Source organism: Schistocerca nitens, chromosome 9, assembly GCF_023898315.1.
Source record: "Schistocerca nitens isolate TAMUIC-IGC-003100 chromosome 9, iqSchNite1.1, whole genome shotgun sequence".
NCBI classification, from domain to species: domain Eukaryota; kingdom Metazoa; phylum Arthropoda; class Insecta; order Orthoptera; family Acrididae; genus Schistocerca; species Schistocerca nitens.
The window spans coordinates 147980137-148005911 of record NC_064622.1 but is presented as its reverse complement, the minus strand read 5'-3'; the positions used below and the strand labels follow the sequence as shown (position 1 = coordinate 148005911).

At 43.1% G+C, this 25775-nt stretch overlaps 1 protein-coding gene across 1 annotated transcript; it reads right to left on the bottom strand.

Moving 5' to 3' along the window:
• Positions 1–3267: 3267 nt before the first annotated feature.
• On the bottom strand, positions 3268–24057 carry LOC126203188 (apolipophorin-3b-like). Its single transcript, XM_049937429.1, has 4 exons — positions 23900–24057; positions 13668–13862; positions 11126–11272; positions 3268–3525 (listed from the first exon to the last, which is right to left on the bottom strand). Exons 1-4 carry the CDS (start codon positions 23942–23944, stop codon positions 3373–3375), a joined length of 540 nt encoding a protein of 179 aa, XP_049793386.1. The 5' UTR covers positions 23945–24057; the 3' UTR covers positions 3268–3372.
• Positions 24058–25775: the final 1718 nt, after the last annotated feature.

Below are 25775 nucleotides of genomic sequence, written 5' to 3'. Positions count from 1 at the left end.
CCCCACAATGATTATCTCTGTTGCATCATGTTGGATCATGCACAAGCTTATAAGATCCTTCTCCTTTGTTCCATAGAGGCATTTGCACCTGCCCCACCTCCAGCCCCCATGCTGACCACTTTGTCAAGTTTGCATTTCATAAGGGACAGTAGCATTTAAAGGCATTGTTTGGTACCCAATGTAACTTCCTTCGTGTTAAAGTAACTATAATACATCCAATAGTTTAAAATATCTATTTTACTTCAAGCTTCTCAGGGCATATTCGGATGCACCTGCCAAAAGATTATGAAAATTATATGAGGTACTGCTAAACATTGGGTTCGTCTCCATGAAGCCGTAATGTGAGACTTGTTTCCGTTATGTCAGGGTTAAGAAATTGTTTAACTTACTTTCAGGCAAAAATTGCTCCTACTTTAATTAACCACAGTGTGGTCATTACGTTTACGAGTTGCGACACCATCATCAATGGATGTGATAAAAAATAGCAATAGGGATTGGTAGTTAAATACACTGAGGCGTCAAAAGTCATGGGATAGTCTACACAAGATATAAAAGGCCAGTGCTTTAGCGGAGCTGTCATTTATGCTCAGGTGATTCATATGAAAAAGTGCCGACGTGATTATGGCCGCACGACGGGAAATAACAGGCTTTGAACGCGGAATGTTAGCTGGAGCTAGACGAATGGAAATCGTCTGAGAATTGAGTATTCCACGATCTACAGTGTCAAGAGTGTGCCGAGGATACCAAATTTCAGACATTGCCTGTCACCACAGGCAACGCAGTGGCCGAGGGCTTTCACCTAACGACAGAGAGAAGCCGCGTTTGCATAGAGTTATCGGTGCTAACAGACAGGCAACACTGCGAATGCATGTGTTAACAACACATCGACTGCAGCGCCTCTCCTAGGCTCGCGACCATATCGATTGGACGCCAAACGACTGGAAAACCGAGGCCTTGTCAGATGAGTCCTCATTTCAGTTGGTAATAGCTGATGGTAGGGTTCGCCAGCCGGAGTGGCCGAGCGGTTCTAGGCGCTTCGGTCTGTAACCGCGCGACCGCTGCGGTCGCAGGTTCGAATCCTGCCTCGGGCATGGATGTGTGTGATGTCCTTAGGTTAATTAGGTTTAAGAAGTTCTAAGTTCTAAGGGACTGATGACCTCAGAAGTCCAGTCCCATAGTGCTCAGAGCCATTTGAACCATTTGATGATAGGGTTCGATTGCGGCGCAGACCCTACGAAGCCATGGATCCATGTTGTCAACAAGGCACTGTGCAAACTGGCCGTGGGCTGTGTTTATATGGAATGGACTGGGTCCTTTGGTCCAACTGAACCGATAATTGACTGGACTTGGTTATGTTGGAGACCATTTGCAGCCACTCTTGGAGTTCACGTTCCCAAACAACGATGGAATTTTTATGGACGACAATGAGCCATGTCACCAGGTCATAACTGTTCGCAATTGCTTTGAAGAACATTCTAGACAGTTGTAGCGGATGGTTTGGGTACCCAGATCGTTCGAAATGAGACCTATTGAACATTTATGGGACATAATCTAGATGTCAATTCGTGCACAAAACCTGCACCGGCGATACATTCGCAATTATGGACGGCTATAGAGACAGCGTGGCTCAGTATTTCTGCAGCGGACTTGTTGAGTCCATGTCACGTCGAGTTACTGCACTACGCCGGTCAAAAGGAGGCCCAAAACGATATTGGGAGGTATACCAATGACTTTTGTCACCTCAGTGTGTATTGAAGACCATTTTTGCCAATTTTTTAACCAGAAACGCAGATCAATATCACTAGTTTACCGTAGCTCAGTCCATGCTACTAGAAATTAAAACACAGCGGGCAGATCATACGGTGTTTCAAGGTATTAGCGTGACGTCGAGACGTAGCGCCGTATACCTATCCTGCCTTGGAGGCGGTTAAGTGGGAGATGTGTCTCAGAGCTGGATAGTGACAGATGGTGACGCGAGACTGGACGCGCACGTAGTTTATGTATCAGCCGATAGAGGACAGTATTGGATAGGGGACTGTGATTTAGTTTCGATTGTGCCAACTAGAGTGCACTAAAATAATAGAAGGTTTTTCATAAACTGTTCTAGTATTTTCATAAAGTGTTATTATGTCTTTTTGTGTATGTAAAATGTTATTAATGTGTTTTAGCAGTATGAATGATGCGTGAATGTGGTTTAAGGTTAATATGAACATAATTGTTTAACGAGTTACGTAGTGAGATTTAGTGTTGGAACATTTCGAAGAAGTATGGATGTGGACAAAGGGGATTTTTGTAGAATAGACTTATAAAGCAAGTTTATGGTAAAGGGAAAGTTAATTCAGGTATAAATAACAATAGTAAATAACTTTATGCATAAACAAAACTTCATATTAGATAATTACGTCGGTAAAAAAGTGCAGTCGTTAGGTTTACTATTTTGCGAATGGTTATTGATGAAAAGCGCGGACTGACGCAGGAGAATGTTGTTTGCTATTGGCTGTTGAGTAAACTGACCAATGGTAAAGCAATGTTCTTCGCGCGCCTTCCTCTGCTGGTAGAGATGACTTACAGTATTTTAGAGAGGAGTCGGAGCCTAGCCATGAAACATTTCGGACGTGTGTAGTAGTAGTTCCGATGGAAATGATAAGTTGCCGGATCTAGCAGTGTTTCATACGTCAAAAGTGTTGTAAAGTGACGGCATAATTATTCCGATGGGTGTGTAGAAATTTCGGAATTTTTAAGTGAATTTTGTGACGAGAAAAGACATAAATTCCTCGAAGCGTATTGAGCAGGTCGGTGGCGACAGACTTAATATTTGTCGAGCATTCTCAATCAAAAACCATCCGTATTTTTGTAGCTATTACGTTTTCGGGAAATGCAACACCATAAACTTGCTAACGTGAGTGAAAGAGATTGTGAGTGACTGTGTTAAGACTAGCAAGGGCTTGGCAGTGGTACTTGTTCACCTAAGTTTCAGAATACATTAATTAAGGACAAAATTTCCAACCTTTCATTTCGTGCGAAAACTTTCTCCCGGAACGTAGATTAATGACTTTAATTGCAACCTGGTTCACGTCGAAGTACAGTAGGTTTCGCTCGGCTTCCCTACTGATGATATGCTGAGACAATGTCCACAGGTAGGTGCAGGTACGTCGTAAAGGGACGGAAGGAACCGCGCCGCCGCAACGTCTCCTGGTGGTGAATAATTTTTTGTCTGGTGTGCCACGTGTCAGTGAGGCAAGGGTCCGTTGCAATAAAACGAGTAAGTAAATAGAGAGGAAAAAGTTGTATTTTACGATAAACTGTACATGTAATTTATTGGCTAAGACAGGCAGAGAGGAAGGTGGTAGAGGGGACAGAAGGCAGCGTGGCTCAGTTGGCAGGCTTCTGCACGGCCGACTGGATGGAGTTCTGCAGGGTGGCCGCTGCCTGCTTCGTCTTCTCGGCGGCCTCCTGCAGCGCCGACTGCACCGGCGCCCACACGTCCTGCGCCGCGGCCTGCGTCTTGCCCGCGATGTCCTGCCACTGCAAGCACACGAGAGGCGTGTCACCAGGGGGCAATTATCAGTCTACCTGATCCGTCGAGTTTCAGGACGTTTCATCTCCCAAGAAATATATACGGGGTGGTGCAAATACGAGATAGTTATAATCCGTCTTGACTGTAAAAATGTTTATTCACATGGCTGGTTTCGGTTCCTCTAGAACCATCTTCAGATCTGAAATGACAGTGATCCTAATTTACTATTTCACAAATGCAAACCTGTTTCGTCCTATCCGATCAACATCAAGTGTACCAGAACGTACCTGCAATTTCGGTTACAGGAGTAACCCGTTCACACACTGCAACCTTCACATGCTGCGTCACATTAAACTGGTTGGCAGAATGCACGTCATTTATATGAATTATATAACTCTTAAGGAAAGGTGGTGTCTGGTACATTTGTTACATTACATATGCACATACTTTATTAAGTAGATTTTTCAAATTTGCTTTTATCTCTAAAAATATTCAGTTAAGATCTGTAGTTGTCAAGGTTAAAACATTTTTGTAATCAAAACGGATTATAAGTAACATTGTATAACCAGTGATTGCGATATCCCTTCAGACATTATGTCAGTTTTTGCAAATAAAAGTGGCCTGAATTAGAGGATACACTTGGACGTATAACCACATCCCGCCACGCTCACAACACTTGTACGCCCACCATATGATTCACACCATTTCAGAGCGTAGTGAGCGTAGTGCGGACTGTGTCAGTGTGAGTGGAGTAGTAAGGTACTCACATTGGAGCAGCGGGTCTTCGTTGTGGAAAGTTGCATGACAACAAAGTCGTGGAAACGGTGTGGTCAGTTGTTTGCTGAGACATTTGATGGTGTCAAATGAGTGCCATGGCGTCAGACATGCCGAACACCAGAAAATGTGGCTGCAGCACACCAGAAACTGCTTCAGAACCTACTAATCAACCCGACGCCTGTCGCAAGAGACCGGCATATCAAGGTGATCATAACTGCCATTTGGTTTCTTGCCGCGCGGGATTAGCCGAGCGGTCTGGGGCGCTACACTCATGGACTGTGCGGCTGATCCCGGCGGAGGTTCGAGTCCTCCCTCGGGCATGGGTGTGTGTGTTTGTCCTTAGGATAATTTAGGTTAAATAGTGTGTAAGCATAGGGACTGATGACATTAGCAGTTAAGTCCCATAAGATTTCACACTCACACAGTTTGCTTTCTTTACAATTTGTACAGAAACCAAATGGCAGTTATAAGAGTTGAGGGGCATGAAAGGAAATCAGTGGTTGGGAAGGGAGTGAGACAGGGTTGTAGCCTATCCCCGATGTTATTCAATCTGTATATTGAGCAAGAAGTAAAGGAAACAAAAGAAAAATTAGGAATAGGAATTAAAATCCATGGAGAAGAAATAAAAACTTTAAGGTTCGCCGATGACATAATAATTCTGTCAGAGACAGCAAAGGACCTGGAAGAGCAGCTGAACGGAGAGGGCAGTGTCTTGAAAGGAGGATATAAGATGAACATCAACAAAAGCAAAACGAGGATAATGGAATGTAGTCGAATTAAATCGGGTGATGCTGAGGGAATTAGATTAGGAAATGAGATACTTAAAGTAGTAAATAAGTTTTGATATTTGGGGAGCAAAATAACTGATGATGGTCAAAGTAGAGAGAATATAAAACGTAGACTGGCAATGGCAAGGAAAGCGTTTCTGAAGTGAAATTTGTTAGCATCGAGTATAGATCTAAGTGTCAGGAACTCGTTTCTGAAAGTATTTGTATGGAGTGTAGCCATGTATGGAAGTGAAACGAGGGCGATAAATAGTTTAGACAAGAAGAGAATAGAAGCTTTCGAAATGTGGTGCTACAGAAGAATGCTGAAGATTAGATGGGTAGCTCACATAACTAGTGTGGAGGTATTATAACTAATGTGGAGGTATAGAACAGAATTGGGGAGAAGAGAAATTTGTGGCACAACTTGACTAGAAGAAGGGATCGCTTGGTAGGACATATTCCGAGGCATCAAGGGATCACCAAGTTAGTATTGGAGGGCAGCTTGGAGGGTAAAATACATAGAGGGAGACCAAGAGATGAATACACTAAACAGATTCAGAAGGATGTAGGTTGCAGTAAGTACTGGGAGGTGAAGAAGCTTGCACAGGATCGAGTACATCTACATCTACATCTACATTTATACTCCACAAGCCACCCAACGGTGTGTGGCGGAGGGCACTTTACGTGCCACTGTCATTACCTCCCTTTCCTGTTCCAGTCGCGTATGGTTCGCGGGAAGAACGACTGTCTGAAAGCCTCCGTGCGCGCTCTAATCTCTCTAATTTTACATTCGTGATCTCCTCGGGAGGTATAAGTAGGGGGAAGCAACAAATTCGATACCTCATCCAGAAACGCACCCTCTCGAAATCTGGCGAGCAAGCTACACCGCGATGCAGAGCGCCTCTCTTGCAGAGTCTGCCACTTGAGTTTATTAAACATCTCCGTAACGCTATCACGGTTACCAAATAACCAAATAGCATTGAGAGCCGCATCAAACCAGTCTCGGGACTGAAGACCGCAACGACAACATGCGGGCGAATACTCCACCTGGATCTGCACATGCAACCCTGCTGAGTGTCTGTTGTTCATGAATTAAAACCAGTAGATGCTCCTCAGGACCTTCAGTTTCGTGAGTGGCTGTTCACTGAGACAGCAATGAATGGCTTGGGTATGGCTCTGTTCTTTATGTTTGATGAAATCTGGTTTCACCTGAGTGGTCATATCAAGTCACAGAATCACAGGTTCCGCGTAGCAGGGAATCCGCATAAATTCCATGAAACACCATTGCGTGATCAGCAGCTTGGGGTTTGGTGTGAAGCGTGTGCACGCTGCATTATTGGTCCCATTTTCTATCATCAGACGCTGACTTCGGTGCGTTCCATTGCCAACTGGTTGAAAGCGTTTGTGCAAGCAGTAACGGAGGAGGAAAAGACCTACAGTGATTTCCAACAGGATGGAGCAGCTGCCCATATAGCCGACCGAACCTTGGAGCAAATTTACACCATCTTCACGCCTGACAGGTTAGCAGAGGTTAGCTTACCGCCGGCCGGGGTGGCCCAGCGGTTCTAGGCGCTACAGTCTGGAACCGCGCGACCGCTACGGTCGCAGGTTTTAATGAGCGTGATGACCTTAGGTTGGTTAGGTTTAAGTAGTTCTAAGTTTTAGGGGACTGATGACCTCAGAAGTTAAGTCCCATAGTGCTCAGAGCCATTTGAACCACTTTTTTGTTAGCTTAGCGCGGCCCTAGCTGGCCACTCAGTTCACCTTACATGTCAGTGTGCGGTTACTTTGTGTCGGGAGCCCCCAAATCTAAGGTGTACCGCAAGAACCCTCATAAACTTCAAGAACTCCAGCAAAACATTTCGGATGAGATTGCAGTAATTCCAGCAGTCCAGCATCCTGCCGCCTTGAGCAACATGCTGACCAGGGCCCAAAAGTGCCAAAAGTTGAATGGTGGTCACTTTCAGCATCTGCTATAGTCAGGTTCGTACTGTATTTCGTTTCCTGTGCTGTGTTTCTTTGTACCCTGGAACCCTTTTCTCTGGGCCTCTTTTATTTGTCTCACCCTGTATGAAAGCGTGCTGAAAAATAATGCGTTCGAATTTCTTATGTGAAAAATCTTTTAGTTTTCAAATAAAGTACATCTTAATTCTTGATGTCTACGTATTTGCAGACCTCTGTCCTAGAGAGCACCGAGCTGCACCGTGTAACAGGAGATCAGAATCGAGGTCCGTATATTCACTCAAAACTTGCCAACGAGTTCTCTGACGTCATCTCCGAACTCGCCGTCCCCGTGTACCCGTAGATTCGACTCTTGAGTGTCCGCTGCAACCCACTAGTCTCCTGATCCTGCTGTCAGATACAAGAGGACTCGACTCACTCAGAAAGGAGAGCGAGTACACTCGCGGCATTCACATTACATACGTAACCGTTTAGAAAGACATTTGCACCATTAAACTGTAAATTACTAGTCATTTATTTCACCAGTTATGATTTCTGCTTTATAGCCATTCTCAAGTGCAACCTGAAATATCATAAAAAGGCCGACCTGTCTAACTGACCTAAGCAGCCGTTGGTCACGGTGATTATACTTATACAATGACTGATCGGTTAGCAGTGAGTATTGTTCTGTTTATAGCTGCATCTATAAAGATGAAATTTCTTCGAAGACTGATGTAGATTTACTTTAATATTTAATGTCTATTCAGAGAATATCTAACAATTAGGTTGACATATACACACTTTCGAGGCCTCACCGAGTCTGTAGCGACAGTATGAGAAAACTTGAAATGAGGGTGAAGCGTAATTTGCAGTTGTGTACTTTGCATGAATTAATTTTCGTCTTACACCCTCCACAGTGTCATATAACACAACTTTGTCATAGGTATCTGATCTTGACGGTCGGTTATTCCACTTTTTCAGTCTTGCTTAACAGCAGCAAGCTCGTGTTCTGATCTTCCGTACCTACAATAATTCTCGACTAGCCTTACACTCCAGCATGCTTCAGTAAGAGAGAACGCCTCGACGAGTATTAAGCGGCCGCAGCGCTACGGTTCTCAGACTCGTACTTGCGAAACTACGGCGGGAACGAACGAAGCCCGTTGGCACTGGTGTAACAGCTGCACCTTGATTTGTGAAGTATGCAACCCACAACATTGGGCTCATACTCGCCCCGTCTCCGATCTCTACGTGTAACATGGCGGTGTGTAACGTAACTATGTCAGTGCATGAAAAACAGTGTGCTGTACTCGAGTTTCGCATTCGAAAAGTTCGTCCACATATGGAGCATTCTCTCCTTCAGACGGCACACGAGCGGTGCTGCATCTACAACAATCCGACGCCTTGGGTCCACTGTCGTCGATCGTCCTCATTACAGCCCAGACTTGGCCCCATTCAATTTTCATCTGTTTCCAAAACTCAAAGAACATTTTAGAGCGCTTCACTTTGATAACGACGAAAGCGGTGGAAGCAGAGGTGAAGTTGTGGCTCTGTCAACAAAGTCAGATAGTCTACAGTGGTGGTATCAAGAAACTGGTCTCTAGTTGGGAGAAACGTGTTCGTCGCCAGAGTGATTATGTGTAGAAATAAATATTTAGAATAAACATGTAAAATGTTAATAACGTTTCCTGTTATTTAAAATACTTTAATAATTTTCACATAAAAATTCGGAGACAATATTTTTCACTACACCTTCGTATAACAAGGAATATACTAAACGTATCGTATCTCGAAGAGGTGACAGACGTCCACTCTACAGCTCTGTGCAGGTAGGTGACGCTGATACCTACCAAGTAAACATATTTGATTCTAGAAACATCCCCCAAGCTGTGGCTAAGCCATGTCTCCGCAGTATCCTTTCTTCCAGGAGTGCTAGTTCTGCAAGGTTTGCAGGAGAGCGTCTGTGAAGTTTGGAAGGTAGGAGACGAGGTACTGGTGGAATTAAAGCTGTGAGGACGGGCTGTGAGTCGTGTTTGTGTAGCTCAGTGGGTAGAGCACTTTCCCGCGAAAGGCAAAGGTCCCGAATTCGAGTCTCGGTCCTGCACACAGCTTTAATCTGCCAGGAAGTTTCATATTTGATTATGGTACGCAAAGTACAACTTCCTATGTTATTCGTATGATTCTGGTCACCGCCGTTATTTCTGTCAATGGTCTAAATTACATCCGAGGAAAGACAGTATTCCATCGGACTGTAAATAAAATGCTTTATTCCGCACTACTAGTTTCCGACATGACCCATTGTTTAAGCTCATCGGTAGCAACGAGGACGACGTATCCGCATCTGTTGCTACAGATGCGTGAGACAATGTGCCATGTTGGAAACTAGTAGGGCACAGTAAAACATTTTAAAACTCAGTCTGGTCGAATAATGTCTGTCTTCAAGTTTATCCAGGCTGTGGTGCCGATCTAGAAGAAACTGATTATGATTAAATCCGTCGTATTAACCAGTTGGGAAATAAAGCTAGAAAAGAACCCCAGAATATATTTTTGTTCACATACCAATAATATTAGGCTGACACTGAAATCTAAAAAAAAATCTCTTGGATATCAACAAACATAGGTAAAAAAGTACAATCGAACAAAACTCAAAGTAGAGATACAGAATATAAACTTAAAAAACTTGTTCAGCTGTGAAACTTCCAGACAGATCAAAACTATGGCCCTGACCGGAATTCGAACCTAGAACCTACACCTTTTGCGGACAAATGCTCCACCGACATTAAAAAAATTACAATTTTTTATGTGGTCTCTCATGTGCCTGATAGCCCATCCATTCGCATTTTCCCCAAAAGATTATGATCTGATCACGTTAATGGATTTCCTGCATTATTTGCATGCCTTGTTTTCTCATTATCGACTGACACGATTGAAGGTTAAGTAACGTGTTTCGTAAGCTACACTTTTTGAGTTTTTCTTGGTGTAAAACGCATTCCAGCTTAAAAATTCTACTAGATAACTGTTAGAAACCACCCAGAATTATCTTCAAATTAACCTTAGCACCGTACGACTGGAACCAAGACAGAATTCTCCTTTCCAGATTGATACCATAGTATGCAGCCGTGTCAACAGGACTGCCGAATGTGTGTCTTTATGACAGTACGCTGCGCTGTGTTGCATCCAGGTGAGATCGAGTAGGTGCCAACTTCTGGAGAGGACGTTTTCTTGACATTGAGATTTGATGAAACTTTTTCATTTCTTATATAGAAAAATGGAATTTTCTACTAAATTCACAGTATTTGCCTTCGCAAATGGCAATGCTAAATCTGTGTTTTTGTAGAACCACAGACAATAATTTCTAGAAATACTTCAGAATTCTGAAAGGAATGAAATGTGTGTATCCCAGATTGCAGGAGTGGGTTATTTAACTGATCGAAAGTATTGTATCAACAGACAGATATTTATTGAAGTGGCCTACCAACTGTCAATAGAACATGACAAAGAATGACAAGGAGTAGCTCTACCTCCATTTCCCATCCTTAAAACTCCATACTACCCCCACTAGCTCCGTGGCGACCAATACATTTTTCTGTTATAGATGTGAAATGAGCCTTTTTGGACCATGGGTTTATTATACTCGTTACCCATATTTAACTCAACACGTTCATTACATACACTTCCCATGGCGAGACAGAAACTGACCTATCTGGGGATAGTCCACTCAAACCATTACCACCAATCGCGAATAGTATGGTTGCCTCAAGACGACTAACAGGAATTTTCGAAAGTAGTGTATGGAACACGGTGGGTAGTTTGGCATCAGTATTGCCGTAAGTGGTGGATATGGATCCTAGAGGAGAGTCAGAGTGTGTAGTAGCCGGAGGACGCTAGAATTATGGTAAAGCTATAGACATTTAATTAGCTCAAATGGACCACAGTATCTCTGTGGAGTGTACCCTAACGTCATGCACTGTGTCTTTTGATCTTTCGTAGGGCATAACAGATCCTCTAGGGATTTTCCTGAAGCTCTCCAAGATAACGACAGAACACCTAGATCAGGATGGCGATTGGTGTGACCGGTGGGTCACATTCTTGCGTAGAAATACTTGCAAAGAGGCCGAAAACTCACCTGGTGTCCAACGTTGTTGAGTGCCGACTCGAGAGAGTGGAGCTGTTCTTGCAGGTTGAGGGACGTGGCGGCGTCGTGGATGGTGTTGTTCAGGTTACGCGCGAAGGTGTTCAGCTGCTCCGACACGGTGCCCTGGTGCTTCTCGGCCTGCAAAAGACAAAAGCCTTCTAAATGGAACTGCATAGAGTTTGACGGACACACAAACCCTTAATGTGAGACCAGTCAAAAAAGTTTAAGCAGACTTTACCACATAATGTAATGTTGTCAGAGGATATCTGGATTTAGTATGGGGCCATAATGTTTTTCATAATGGATGACTGAACACTTTACAGACAACAGTAATTCAAACGAAACTGATGTTCCAGTAATGTTTTCGTCGTTGTTTGTGCACTGTCTAAACAAACGTTGAAATATTCGTTTGCAATTTTTTCAATGTTCCGATTGTGAATAGAGGTGGTCTACAATATAGTATTATTAGACACAGAAGGGTGAAAATAATGCAATTTAACGCCTTCCTTGCGTACTTTACTTGCCAATAAGTGCCAGTAATGTTTTCGTAGTTGTTTGTACACAGTCTAAACAAACGTAGAACTATTCGTTTGAAATTTTTCAATGTTTCGTTTGTGAACAGAGGTGGTCTACAATATAGTATTATTTAACATAGAAGAGTGAAAATAATGCAGTTTTACGCCTGCCTTGCGTACTATACCTGCCAATAAGGCAGCCAGTAATCCATCTCTTCATAAACCCTTCAACAGGGCAGTTACAGTAACATCATCCGCCAACGTTTGTTACTCAATACCTGCCCAACCTTACGAGACCCTGGAGCACAGGCAGTCACATGTGCTGCATTGCTTGTCCTCTTATAGCTGGTTTTATTGTGAGCAGTTATGAGGACATCAGATGCTGTGAGCTGCTGACAAATAGTATGAGGTGCAATTAAAGGCCAGCTCTCTCTTTCGTCCGCTGTCTACAGGGCTATTCATACGGAGTTGTGGGCAAAATTATGCAAACACAAAAACGCATTACTCTCCCAAACACGGTGTCGGAAAACCGTTGACATTCAAACCAGCTTCCAGTCGTCTCGGAACGAATAAATACGTCTTTTATAGTTTTTAAGTGAGTCTTGTACTACTCTTCCAGCAAAATAGTGAGAAGGTCAGGTAACTGTGATGGAGGTGGATAACGATCACACACTCTTCTCTTCAAAGTTCACCGCAAAGTCTCACAAATATTGAGATCTGCTGTCTGTGGTGGCCAGGGGAGATCCTGGTGCTCACGAAACCACTCCTGGACGATGCGAGCTGTGTGAACAGGGCCCTATCTTCTTGAAACACAGCGTTATCTTTGGGGGACAAACACTGTACCGTGGGATGGACTTGATCAGTCAAAACGGTCCCATAATCCTTGGTAATAATAGACGTTACAGAGTAACCAAGGAACACATGGATATGGCAGCCCAAATCATCACCAAACTCGTGCCATATTTCATTCTTGGCCCTTAAACTCAGCCAGAAGTTGTAAATAGTGTGAAACGAGATGCATTCGACCAAATGCCTTCTTTTGCCCCATAGTTCACGTTTTATTGCTTCGGTACCAGATTTTCCTGTTACGAATATTTGCATCACTGATGAGTAGTTTTGTAATTCCAGCTCGCCCTGAAAATCCATGTTTATGGAGCTCCCTTCGTGTTGTTTTGGTGACGACAGGGTGCGCGAATGGGACATTCAGTTCTGCAGTGAATTTTTGCAGCTGACATCTTCTAATTTTTCGTCACAATCCTCTCCGACGACCGGTCGTCACAATCACTCAACATACACCATCGTCCCCGTTGTGACTTAGCAGATGATGTTTTTTTGCTTTCCCTTCGTCACAATCCTCTCCGACGACCGGTCGTCACAATCACTCAACATACACCATCGTCCCCGTTGTGACTTAGCAGATGATGTTTTTTTGCTTTCCCTGTATGCTGTACAAGTCTTTGATATGATGCCTCGCGGAACACCAAACACTTCCGCTGCCTGGGTCACGTGAGCACCCAGCATGCGAGCACCAACAATTTGCCCAAATTCGAATTCACTTAGCTCCGACGTAACGCATTCACAACCACACAGAGCACTGCCCTGCCCGTGGTAGATACTTACAATGTATTGAGGACATTGCAAGGTGCGGTTAAATTAAGTGATACATTAATTAAGTGATACACAGTTTTTCTTCCTACACTTTTATTCCAACACTATAAATTTGATTTTTTTGCCTTCAATTATCTGGGAAGTAGTAATCATTCAAGTGGCTGGTACTATTGGAAGGTCACTACATACTTGTCGAACAACAAGTGGTGCAATAAACTAGCTTTGGGGTTTCAGTACACGAAGCATCTAGGAAGTCCACTTTATGTGGGAGACTCTGTTCATCACGATGTCACACAAAGCACAATGCGAAACTTGAGTCATCTCCTGTCTTGGGTCACACTGGAGAACAACGCTAGTTTTCTGTGGACATCTCCCTGCCTTAGTGTACCATGACGGCGAGCGTCACTCACCTCCTGCTTGAGTGTGGAGGTGACCTCGGTGATCTTGGTCTTGAAGGCATTAGCCTGCTCGGTGAGCAGGTTGAGGGCCTCGTCTTGCGTCGGCAGGCCCAGTGCCTCGCGGAGCTCATGGGCGGCGTTGACGATCGTGTGGTTCAGTTGCTGCACCGTCTCTACGATGTTCCCCTGGCCAGCCTCTGGTCGCGCCTGTGGACAGGTGATTTGAGCCGTCAAAGAACGGAAAGAACCCTTATGTTGCTGCGCAATGCGACTTGGTGGATTAACTCAAAACAACAATTATTGTGGCTGTATGTATGAACTCGGGAGACCATACTTAACTTACGACTTATCTTAGAAGATACACCGAATAAAAGCAAACCAACGTTTCTAACTATTGTTGATTTAGAGAAAGCTTTTGACCATACTGACTGAAATGCATTTTTTTACATTCTGAAGGTAGCAAGAGTAAAATATAGTGAACGAAATATTATCTACGACTTGTATAGAAGCCACTCTGCTGTTATAACAGTCGACGGAAATGAAAGGGAAGCAGAAGTTGAGAAGGGAGTGATATGATTGTAGTCTATCCCCTGTGTAATTCAATCCATACATTGAGCAAGCACTGAAAACCAAGGATGAATTAGGAAAGGGAATTACAGTTCAGGGAGGGGAAATAAAAACAATGACTTTTGCTGATGACATTGTAATTCTGTCAAAGACGGCTAATAACTTGGAAGACAGTGTCTTGAAAAGAGTTTATAAGACAAATATCGACAAAAGTAAAAAAAGGGCAATGCAATTTAGTCAAATTACATCAGGCGATGCTGATAAAATTACATAAGGAAATGATACACTAGAACAGTAGATCAGTTTTGCTTTTTAGGCAGCAAAATAAGTGATGATGACCGAAGTAGAAAGGATAGAAAATGCAGACTGATAATAGAAAGAAAACTGTTTCTGCAAAAGAGGAATTTTCTAACATCAGGTATAAATTTAAGTGCTAGCAAGGTCTTTGTATAGAGTTTAGCCTTGTAGGGAAGTGAAACGTGATCAACAAGAAGCTCAGACAAGAAGAGAATAGAACCTTTTGAGATGTTGTGCTACAGAAGAATGTTGAAAATTAGACGGGTAGATCGAATAATTAAGGAGCAGGTGCTGAATCGGACTGAGGAATAAGAAATTTTTGGCTCAACTTGACTAACAGCACGGATCGGTTGATAGTACACAATCAAATAAAACTCTATGGTTCCAGGGAACTTTTCAAGTCTGAAACATCTACGATGTATATATGCAGACGGAAGTGCAGAATTAATATTTGTACCAAGGGCAGGATTCGAACCCAGATACCCCGCTCTCCAGGCAGATGTGCTAACTACTACGCCACCCCAGCACAGTGGCATGTTTGAGACTTGGAAAGGTCTCTGGAACTATATAGTTTTATTTGATTAAAGCATCTATGGCTAGGTTTCAAGCAGGATACCCCATTTCATTTGATGTTGAGGTCCTACTCCAATAGAATTGGAAAGCCTCTGCAATACCAAGTGGGCACCGGCGTGAATGGAAATTTGAATTGAGGAGGGATGCGTGATAGGGTAGTCCGTCCAAGTGTGCAAAGCTACCATGACAGGGTGGCGTAGTAGTTAGCACATCTGCCTAGTGAGCCGGAGACCTGGGTTCAAAACCTGGCCTTGGTACAAACTGTCATTCAATCTGCATATTCACGTGATAGAACACATTCTAAGACATCGAAGAATCGTCATTTGGAACTGGAAGGAATTTTAGGGGTACGAAATGTAGAGGGGGACCAAGTCTTGAAAATAATAAGCAGGATTACGTGAATGTAGGTTTCAGTAGTTATGCAGAGATGAAGAGGCTTTCATAGCATAGACTAGCCTGGAGAGCTGCATCAGTGCAGTATTCGGATGGGAGGCCTGAACATTAATATAATAGCTAGAGTCCTTTCTGGGTCGAATCCGCCCGGCGGATTAACGACGAGGGCCAGTGTGCCAGCCAGCCTGGATGTGGTTTTTAGGAGGTTTTCCACATCCCGCTAGGTGAATACCGGGCTGGTCCCCACGTTCCGCCTCGGTTACACGCGTTGCAGACATTTGAAACACGTCCGCACTATTTCACGATTTCCACTAGACGCAGACAGTTGGGGTGCACTGATTCGGTACTGGGGGGGGGGGGGGTACGGGGTAGCGACAGGAGGGGCATCCGGCCATCCCTAACACTGATGATGATGATGATGAGCGTTTGGCGTCATTGGCCGGGAGGCCCCTCGCGGGGCAGGTCCGGCCGCCATATCGCAGGTCTTATTACAGTCGGCGCCACATTGGGCGACCTGCACGCCGGATGGAGATGAAATGATGATGAACACAACACAACACCCAGTCCCTGAGCGGAGAAAATCTCCGACCCAGCCGGGAATCGAACCCGGGCCCAGAGGTCGGCAACCCGACACGCTGACCACTCAGCTACTGGGGCGGACATCCCTAACACTAACATTGCCAAATCCGTTGTAACCATGCCGACCCTGCGATCGTTGCGGGACTATGGCGTAAGCGAAAGAAACAAAGAAAGTCCTTTCTGGGGTCCGTGATTGATCAGTATATTTTATTGTGAAGGACCTGCTAAGCAGAACACAATATTTGTTTTTTATGCCTCTAATATAAACGGCTTAACGCAGGTTTGCAACTTATAATCACCGTCGTAAAATTCCTAGATACCAGTGGCGAGGTATATCATCGACCCAACCTCACTGGGTGGATACAGGAAAATCCCGTTGAAATACTGAAGTACTGAAAGAGTTGAAGAAGTTCATGTCACGCCATACGCTGGTTTTAGCGAATAATGCTTTCGCAAGTCGACGTAAAATGCGTATTAACAGGCACTTCTTGCTAGGGTAGGATAACAAGAAAAACGTCATACCCAAGTTAATAGTTGGTTTGAAGAAAATTCCTTGAAAATATGATTTTTCTGAACATTTGATTGACTCAATATGAATTTCTTCAATTATGTTACAAATGTGGACCATATTTTACAAAAAATGTTTCAGATCTTGCCAAGCCAAGCACAACTTGATGTACTCACATAGCAGAGTGAGAAGTTGAAACTCATCAAATATCCAGAAAGCATCGGGTTTCAATGAGGATTTTCTTGACCAAGAGAACTGTACAGATGTTTTACATGCTAATCTTGTCTACCAGTAGATTTTTGCTGTACATATTTTTAGAAAATGGTTCAAATGGCTCTAAGCACTATGGGTCTTAACATCTGAGGTCATCACTCCCCTAGACTTAGAACCACTTAAACCCAACTAACCTCCGTGCCCGAGGCAGGTTTCGAACCTGCTACCGTAGCAGCAGCGCAGTTCCGGACTGATGCGCCTAGAACCGCCCGGCCACAACGTTCGGCGTATTTTTACATCAATTTGAAAATGATACTCCCTCCCGAAAGTATTCGTCAATAAAACATTTCTCACTATAAGCAGCTTATGGTTGGTAGCATGGATTGTTTCAGTATACGGCGGGACTTAAATAAAATAAGTTGCTCATTATTATGGTAGGTCAAGTAACTTTTATTGAATGCTGCGTTACACGTAAAAGTGACACAGATGAACTATTTCCAACATAGTCATCAAGTCCCCGTAAACAAAGATCGGAACGTTCTACCAGTCGTTCAGTTGCTCTACGGTAGACGTCCACTCCATGGTGACGGAGCTATTCGGGACCCGCTGTATGAATTACTCATCGTTCGAAAATGTCTTACCGCTTAGATTTTCTTTCAGTTTGTCGCAGAGATGGAACTCGCATGCTGCAAAATCTGGATTTTATCGCGGATCAGTATTAGCTACGTCTTTTCGGCCTTGGTGAAACTGCTGCCACAATTTCACTGCGACTGGACGCGACACAGCATTTGGTCCATATACTGCCAGAATTTACAATTTTGCCCTCAAGACTTGAATTGTCCCGCACACTTCAGCTTTGGAGTACGTTCCCAGTTGATGAGTTATTTCAATCGCACACTGTGGAACACGTGTTATCCATCCTGCAGCAGAACTGGGTCTGCAGAAAACACGGAACCTTTACTACCTTCCGATATTGCGGCACTCTCGTTGCGTCATGGTCTTAGCGCGGGACGAAATGTGTAACTTACTTTCTGACGTTACTACGGACATACACGATCTGATGGATAGGGCAACTGTTTGCTGAAGGCTCTGTAGCGTTCGGGACAGTGTCGTCTAAATTTATTGCAAGAAGATACAAGAGGAATTGGACATAATTAGTATTTGATGAAATGAGTGGCAGCCTGCTATAAATGTGAAAAATGTAAATTAATGTACATGAGTACGAGAAACACTCTTATAACGTTCGAATACAGTACAGGTGGTGTGCTGTTTCACACGGTGACGTCGGTGAAATATCTAGGCATATGGTTCTGAAAAGCAACGTGAAACGGAACGAGCACGTAAGATCGTTTGTAGGGAACGCAAGTGGTCCACTTCGATTTTGTTGGAGGAAAGTGTAGCTCATCTATAAAGGGGACCGCATACAGAACACTTGTGCGATCCATTCTTGAATTGCTCAAGTGTCTGGGATCCTTAGCAGGTCGAATTAAAGGAAGACTTCCAAGCAAGTTAGAGGCGCGCTTCTAGAATTGTTACCGCTAGGTTCAATCAGCAAACGTTAGGAAAACGCAATGTGAACTCAAAATACGGATGGAGGAAGGCGTTTTTTTTCATGAAATACTTTCGAGAAAGTTTAGACAACGGTGATTTGCGACAGACTGCAGAACCATGCTACTACCACAAACATACAGCGAAGACAAGATAAGAAAAATCGGGGTTCGCACGGACGCTTATAGACAGTCGTTCTAAGCTCGTTCCATTTGCAAGGTGGGCAGGATGGGGGATGACTAGTAGTAGTAAAAACTACCCTCGGCCATGCGCCGTATGGTGAATATGTATGCAGAAGTAAAATATTTGAGTTTGACAGTTGCTTGGAGAAAGTAGTGTTGATTTTCCAGTTAATGTTCATACTGATTGGGGCACAGGTAGATGTGTTATACATAAATCCCGAAAATATCCTATTTTCATTTTCTAATTAACTTTTTCTTTACATCATTGACGACTGAACTCAAGGAACCTTACAGTAACTCCGATAGCAGTGGATTCCGTTTTTCAGTTTTGGAAGCTATCATCTTAATATTGGAAGTAATTCTTTTTTATTGTAACTACACTGTTAAATAAAAACTGTAAATAAGGTGAGACTGTATTACTTTATGTATTTGTGGTGGCGTGCGTTTGCATCCTCTGGATCTTGAACTTACTCGACCGAGCAGTTACCAGAGTATTTACAGTTTTTACAACTTATTGCAGGAGATGAAAGAAGTGGTAAGTCGCAGAAAAAATTCCAGGGCCAACGGGGCATCGAATTCCGGACGTTTCGGTTGGTAGTTGGACACACACAAGCTTTGCCACAGAGTTATGCATTAACAGGATAAAAATATAAAACATAATATGCCTGTCAAAGAATGAAGGGGATGTTTGTAAAAACCCTCAAAAGGAAAGTGACGAAAGAGATGCAAATGATATTTTATAAAGTAAGACATTTCCTCTTGTTGTAGGCGGAAGAATTTTGGGTTCGAAGCATGAAATATCTTAGGCAGTAGGAAACAACAAGAATGAAGTTATTCAGATCTGTCAAGGGTTACAGCAGAGGAAATCAAATCGGCAACAATTGCTTAAGGGCAGAAGAAAAACGCTACAGACATCGCTACATAGGACAAAACTGAATAGAAGGAACAAGTTCTGCGTACGAAGGAGACCAAGTCTCAAAGTAAGCCTTCCTTCATAAAAATGTGAGATCAGTGAGCAGTCCGAGGAAAAGATGATAAATCGGAGACAGGTTTCCTAAGCGTAAACGCGGAGAGTGAGAAAAAAATAACTAAATTTCATCTTGATCTACAATGAGTGGATTTCAGATTTATGGCAGTGATGAAGTTACAACCAACTGCAAATTTCTTTTTCGTGGGGGTGAAGCGCCGAGGAATGGCCGTAAGCGTCGCAGTCGTAAGAGCATACGTCGTTAGGAATGCGAGAAGCCAACCATATCGCAGCAGCAGTGGGTCTGCTTTCGCTCGTGACATAACAGCGGTGAGGGTCGCGCCTTGATCTTGAGCCGGCGGGAGGCCATCCTGGTATCGGTTATCTCGAGGTCAGAGTTTACCCGCTATCGGCCGTCTGTGTAGACACTTGGCCAACATCCGCCAAGTTGAGGGCCGCCTCCGAAAACTTCTGTTAAGGGAATACGTTAGTGGGTAGCAACGTGGTGCATCTTCACTCGCTCTGGATCCAAAGTTGGACAGTTGATATTTTTAAAAATATTGGGCATCCGATATATCGATATTTAAAAAACGTCACTATCGAAAAGAGGTATCGATATTTCGATTGAAAAACATCGACGTACGGCCTATAAAAATGTCGGCTGTACGTCGTGAATATACTGCCAGAGGTGTATATTTAAGTGAAGTATTGATTTTTTTAGATGTTCTGTACATCAACAAGCTAGCAGCCTTCTTATCCTCCCTAGAGCAAGAATTGAAAGGAAAACGATGCACGTTCACGCTTGGCTAAAACCACTTTTTTAACAACGGTAATTGCATGTAAGTAGCACAATAAAAGGTGTCCGATGGTCCGTCGTTCGGTTCTGTCATATATCGGATTTTTCCGGAACGGTTCACGTTGCTGTTTCTTCATTTCCGTAAACGCCAGCGAACTAGTACTTGTGGGGTCAAACGTTGCAGTTTCTATTGATAGCGCCGAATGCCGATTACGTCAGCGTTTCCCCTCACAAGTCTCCATTATCCGCAAAAACCAGTCATGTTATTTAGATTTTTGTTCGTCATTTTCAGCACCTTTTTTGAAGAATGCCGATATGAAGAAATACCACACTAGTTGCATTAAAAATTGATTTTTAACGCAACTGGTGTGCTATTCTTTCACATCAGAACACCGTCAAAGATTACTTGACATGGTGAAAGCTCAAAAACCAGTAAGACTCTTTCACACAGTGAAAGTAAAATCATGTTCTTCTACAATTTCAAAAGAACAAACATTTCCGAAAATTGAGAAAAAGTATAATATAAAATAAAAATATCGGCACTCGGGTTTGCCGTACCGACATCGACATATCGAGCAGAACATTATCGCCGATACGTATCGAAATTATGGTAAAATGCCGATATATCGATATTTTGTCAAGAGCCAAAGTCGGAGTACGCGGGTGAGTACGAGTCTTGCGGTAAAACGTCTGCACTGTACACAGGCTCGCCATGAAATCCCGTATTGAAATGCTGCCAACAAACTGACTAAAGCAGCACAGACTTGGCTGATTCTGATCGGGAAGGAAGGCCATCGGCACAGGCGACAATTTCCGAGCTTATTCGGAGCAGTCACATATTTTCCAATGCTGGGGACGTTCACACAGCTGTTCTATCACTAAGAGAGGGGACGACTGGTAGAACGTCTCGATCGTTGGTTACGCAACCTTGGTGACCATGTGAAAAACAGATTAAAGTAATTGTGCCACTTCGACGTGTAGTGTAGCCTTCAACAGAAGTAGCCTGGCTTGCCATTGTTTTGTGTAACTATTTTAAATCTCCTTGTGATAATAAACTGCTTAAATTCCGCTCCTACCAAGAAAGCTTTGTTAATTAATATTTAAAAAGGTACACCGCTTTCTATCACATCACCGAAGTTAAGCCCTGTCGGTCTAGGCTAGTACTTGGATTGGTGACCCTACCGGTTTGCCGAGCGCTGTTGGCAAGCGGTTTCACTCAGACTTTGTGAGGCCAATTGGCAGCTGCTTGACTGAGAAGTAGCGGCTCCGGTCACGAAAAGGGACTTGAGGATAAGCGCACCAAATCACTGACAGAACATTCTGACAATGGATACTCATTCATTTGATGTACATTTCCAAATGGCTACAGTAATAATTAAGAAAAAGCACGCTCATTTGCGTGACACTATTCCTGTTCTCAGTAACTCTCGCTTACCTTACATTATTTGGTGGCAAGAAATTTTTGAAGACCTGAATTTCGTAAGTGCAATATTACCGCAGTCAAGTTTAACCGCCATGGAAAAGTGTACAGTTATTACAGAAAGTTTGAAACGTTACTTAAAGATAAGGAAAGGTGGATTTACATATTTAGTGCTGACACTGTAGTTATATTTGAATAAGAAGGGATTTCTGGGTCTTGCAAGAAGTTCTAGACATCAAAAGTAGCTACGTGTTGGCTCCACTAGCTCGCCAGTACCATTTCTGCTTTTTGTTGTACTTCTTATAATTACTCTCAATGAAAGTAGCATCTTTACTAATTTTAGCATCACCGTTTCCAGATATATTTTTCCATATTTCGACAACTAATAGTATTGTTCGGTTTTTTCTGACGCTATGGTACTCATTTGATTTTAAACACTATAAGGCTAGCAAACTCATATAGACTTCCAGTAATTCTAAATTGAACGCGCGTTCCACAGAGCGTGACGCTATTTGCACAATTAAGTTTACTCAACACAAAAAATCGCGCAAAGTAAGCAGTTTGATGTACGGAACTGAGCCGACGAAGATATTCAAAATTAGCCAGAGACTATACGGCACAACCAGTCTGCGCAACAAAAAATCTAATTTCAGTAGATCCGTCGATATACTGTGCAAAAGAATGGAGCCGCAAAATTACAGACTAATCGGTTTCTTGCAGAATCCTTGAACATATTCTGAGTTGAAATATAGTAAATTTCCTTGAGGGGGAAAGCTTCTGTTCAAAAATCAGCACAATTTTAGAAAGCGTCGCTCGTGTGAAACTCAGATTGCCCTTGCCTTACATGAGATCCACCGAACCATGGATGAAATGCAACAGGCGGACGCCATATTCATAGATTTCCGTAAAGCGTTTGTTACGGTGCAACACTGCCGACTATTAATGAAGTTACAAGCATACGGAATGGGTTCCCAGGAATGTGATTCAAAGATCGCTCGAAGACTTCTTAAGTAACAGAACTCAGTAAGTTGTACTGGTCGGCGAGTGTTCGTCAGTGACAAGAGTACTGTCAGGATTACCCCAGGAACTGTGCTAGGGCCTCTGATATTTTCTATACACATAAATGACCTGGTGGACAGCGTAAGCAGCAGTGTGAGGTTGTTTGCTGATGAAGCTGTGGCGTATGAGATGGTGTCGTCGTTGAGTGACGCTAGGAGGATACAAGATAATATAAACAAAATTGGTAGTTGGTGTGATGAGTGGCAGTTAGCTATAATTGTAGAAAAATGTAAGTTAACGAGGATGAACAGGAACAACAAACCCATAATGTTCGACTACAGCATTAGTAGTGTACAGATGGTTCAAATGACTCTAAGCACTATGGGATTTAACATCTGAGGTCATCAGCCCCTAGATTTAGAACTACTTAAGCCTAACTAACATAAGGACATCACGCACATCCATGCCCGAGGCAGGATTCAAACTTGCGACCGTAGCAGTAGCGCGGTTCCGGACTGAAGCGCCTAGAACCGCTCAGCCACAGCGGCCGGCAGTAGTGTACAGCCTGACACAGTCATGTCTATTAAATATCTAAGCGTAACGTTGCAAAGCAATATGAAATTTAATGAGATGCAAGTATTGTAGTAGGGAAGGTGAATGGCCGACTTCGATTTATTGGGAGAACCTTAGGAAAGTTTGGTTCATCTGACTTACAGGACACTAGTGTGACCTATTCTTGAGTACTGTTAGAATGTTTGGGGTCCGCACTAGGTCGGATTAAAGTAAGACATCGAAGCAATTCAGAGGCGGGCTGCTAAATTTCAAATCAGTAGCTTCGAACAACACGCAAGTATTACGGAGACGCTTCGGGAACACAGATGGGGTTCTTTTGGAGGAACACTACTGAGAAAATTTAGAGACCCGGCAGTTGAGACTGACTGCAGAACGATTCTACTGCCACCAGCGTACATTTCAAGAAGATCAGAGAAATTAGGGCTCGTACGGAGACATATAGACAGTCCTTTTTCTTCGTTCTACTTGCAATTATTGGTACAGAGTACCTTCCGTCACGCAGCATATGGTGGCTTGCGGAGTACGTATGTAGATGTAGAACCTTATGTTTTATTTATGAATCGTCAATAATATTGCACAGTATTATTGACACTCTAGGAGTCGCTGTAGACGTGTAGCGGATAGCTCACCTGGCAGGCGACGGCCAACATCAGGACAGCCAGCAGAGTCTTCATGGCGCTTGCGGTGGCGGCTTCTGCGGTCGTGTGGTCGTGGGGAGCGCGGAGTGCATTGCAGCTGGCTGCGCCGCCCGCGCGCTATATAGACGGCTGTCGGCGCCGAACTTTGCTCCGGGACACCACTCCCTCTCTCCCTCCCGCCTCCCACTCTGCCTGACAGATGAGGGAAATGAGTCACGGCCAGGCGGATCTCCCCCACGGTCCTCTCCCACTGTCTCAGTGATACCCCTGCGTCTGCTTTCGCATTTTGCAATATGCTCGCCTGGCGGCGTTTCATTGCTGCGAGACCCCAGTCAGTCACCGGATGCCACGGTTTTCCGAGCATCCACATAATTTGTGTCATGAACAGAGATATACATCATCATCATCATCATTATCATAATCATCTTCCTTTCGAAAATTAGGCTATTACTTGTTCCGAATTTGCGAACGAAATCATTCCAGTCTTTTCCGAGGTCTTCCGGTATCTCTTTTCCCATTCCGCTTGCAATCAAACTCGTCTGGGAAATTCTACGACCTGAAATTCTGATGAGGTGCTGACGCTAGTTTTCGTAATGGTTTTGAAATTTTTTACTCATGTAGAAAATATTTAATTCTGTTCTTATACTAGGGGTGCTCAATAAGAAATGCAACATTTCTTTTCTGAAAGCAGGTTGGTTTTATTCAGAATTCGAATACACCATATTATTCCCCACTCTTTTGGCTATGAAACCCTTTTTTTCAACATAACCTCGGTTCAAGCTACGGCCTTACACAACCTTATTGAGAGCGCCTGTAGATTAGATTTACTTTCATTCCAATTGATCCGTAGTGAGGAAGTCCTCCAGGACGTAGAACATGTCAGAAAAACAATAATACATGGCAAATATTAATAACTCAAACAAATAAGCTAATGTACCATTCCACAGGTCCCAAGTGGAATGATCGTCATTTTTTAATGAACACTATATGAAAGAATCAGTTACAAATACTAATGCATTGAATTTAAAATAAAATTTTTTAAAATTTATTTATAAGGTAATAAACGTGTTATACAACTACTATAATACTTATTTACAATTAACACATTACTGCATTAAAATTGTGCAGAAGTTATACTGTACTTTTATATACACAAATCAGTTGGTTTTATTGAGAAATTCATCAGTGGAGTAGAAGGAGGTGGCCACAATAAATCCTTGAGGCTTTTCTTAAACTGAATTTCATTGGTTATTAAGATTTTTATGGCTGCTGGCAAGTTATTGAAAATGTGTGTTCATGAATAATGCACACCTTTTTGTACAAGACTAAGTGACTTTAAATCCTTGTGAAGATTATTCTTATTTCTAGTATTGATTCCATGAATTGAGCTGTTGGTTTGAAAAAGTGATATATTTTTAATGACAAATTTCATTAAGGAATAAATATATTGGGAAGCAGTAGTTAGTATCCCTAGTTCCCTAAACAGGCTTCTGCAGGATGTTCTTGAGTTCACACCACATATAACTCTTACTGCACATTTTTGTGCCCGGAAACCTTTAGCTTGGCTTGATGAATTACCCCAAAACATAATCCCATATAACATTATGGAATGAAAGTAAGCATAGTATGCCAGCTTTTTCATTTTTATATCCCCTATGTCTGACACAATTCGCATTGATAACGGAAATTTGTTAAGACGCTTCAGCAGTTCTATGGTGTGCTTTTCCCAGTTGAATTTATTATCAAGCTGTAGTCCCAAGATTTTAACACTGTCCACTTCTCGCGTGATACTACTCTACTGGTCGACTTCGGAACCAACGTCTCTGCATCATGCACGTACTGCTTCCCGTGGAGTGCATTTTTCATT

Coding starts and splice junctions, on each gene's coding strand:
- LOC126203188 (XM_049937429.1), bottom strand. CDS start 23,944: ATGAAGACTCTGCTGGCTGTCCTGATGTTGGCCGTCGCCTGCCAG. Junction 13,863..23,899: donor TGTTGGCCGTCGCCTGCCAG/GTGAGCTATCCG, acceptor ACCTGTCCACAG/GCGCGACCAGAGGCTGGCCA. Junction 11,273..13,667: donor CCTCCACACTCAAGCAGGAG/GTGAGTGACGCT, acceptor TGTCTTTTGCAG/GCCGAGAAGCACCAGGGCAC.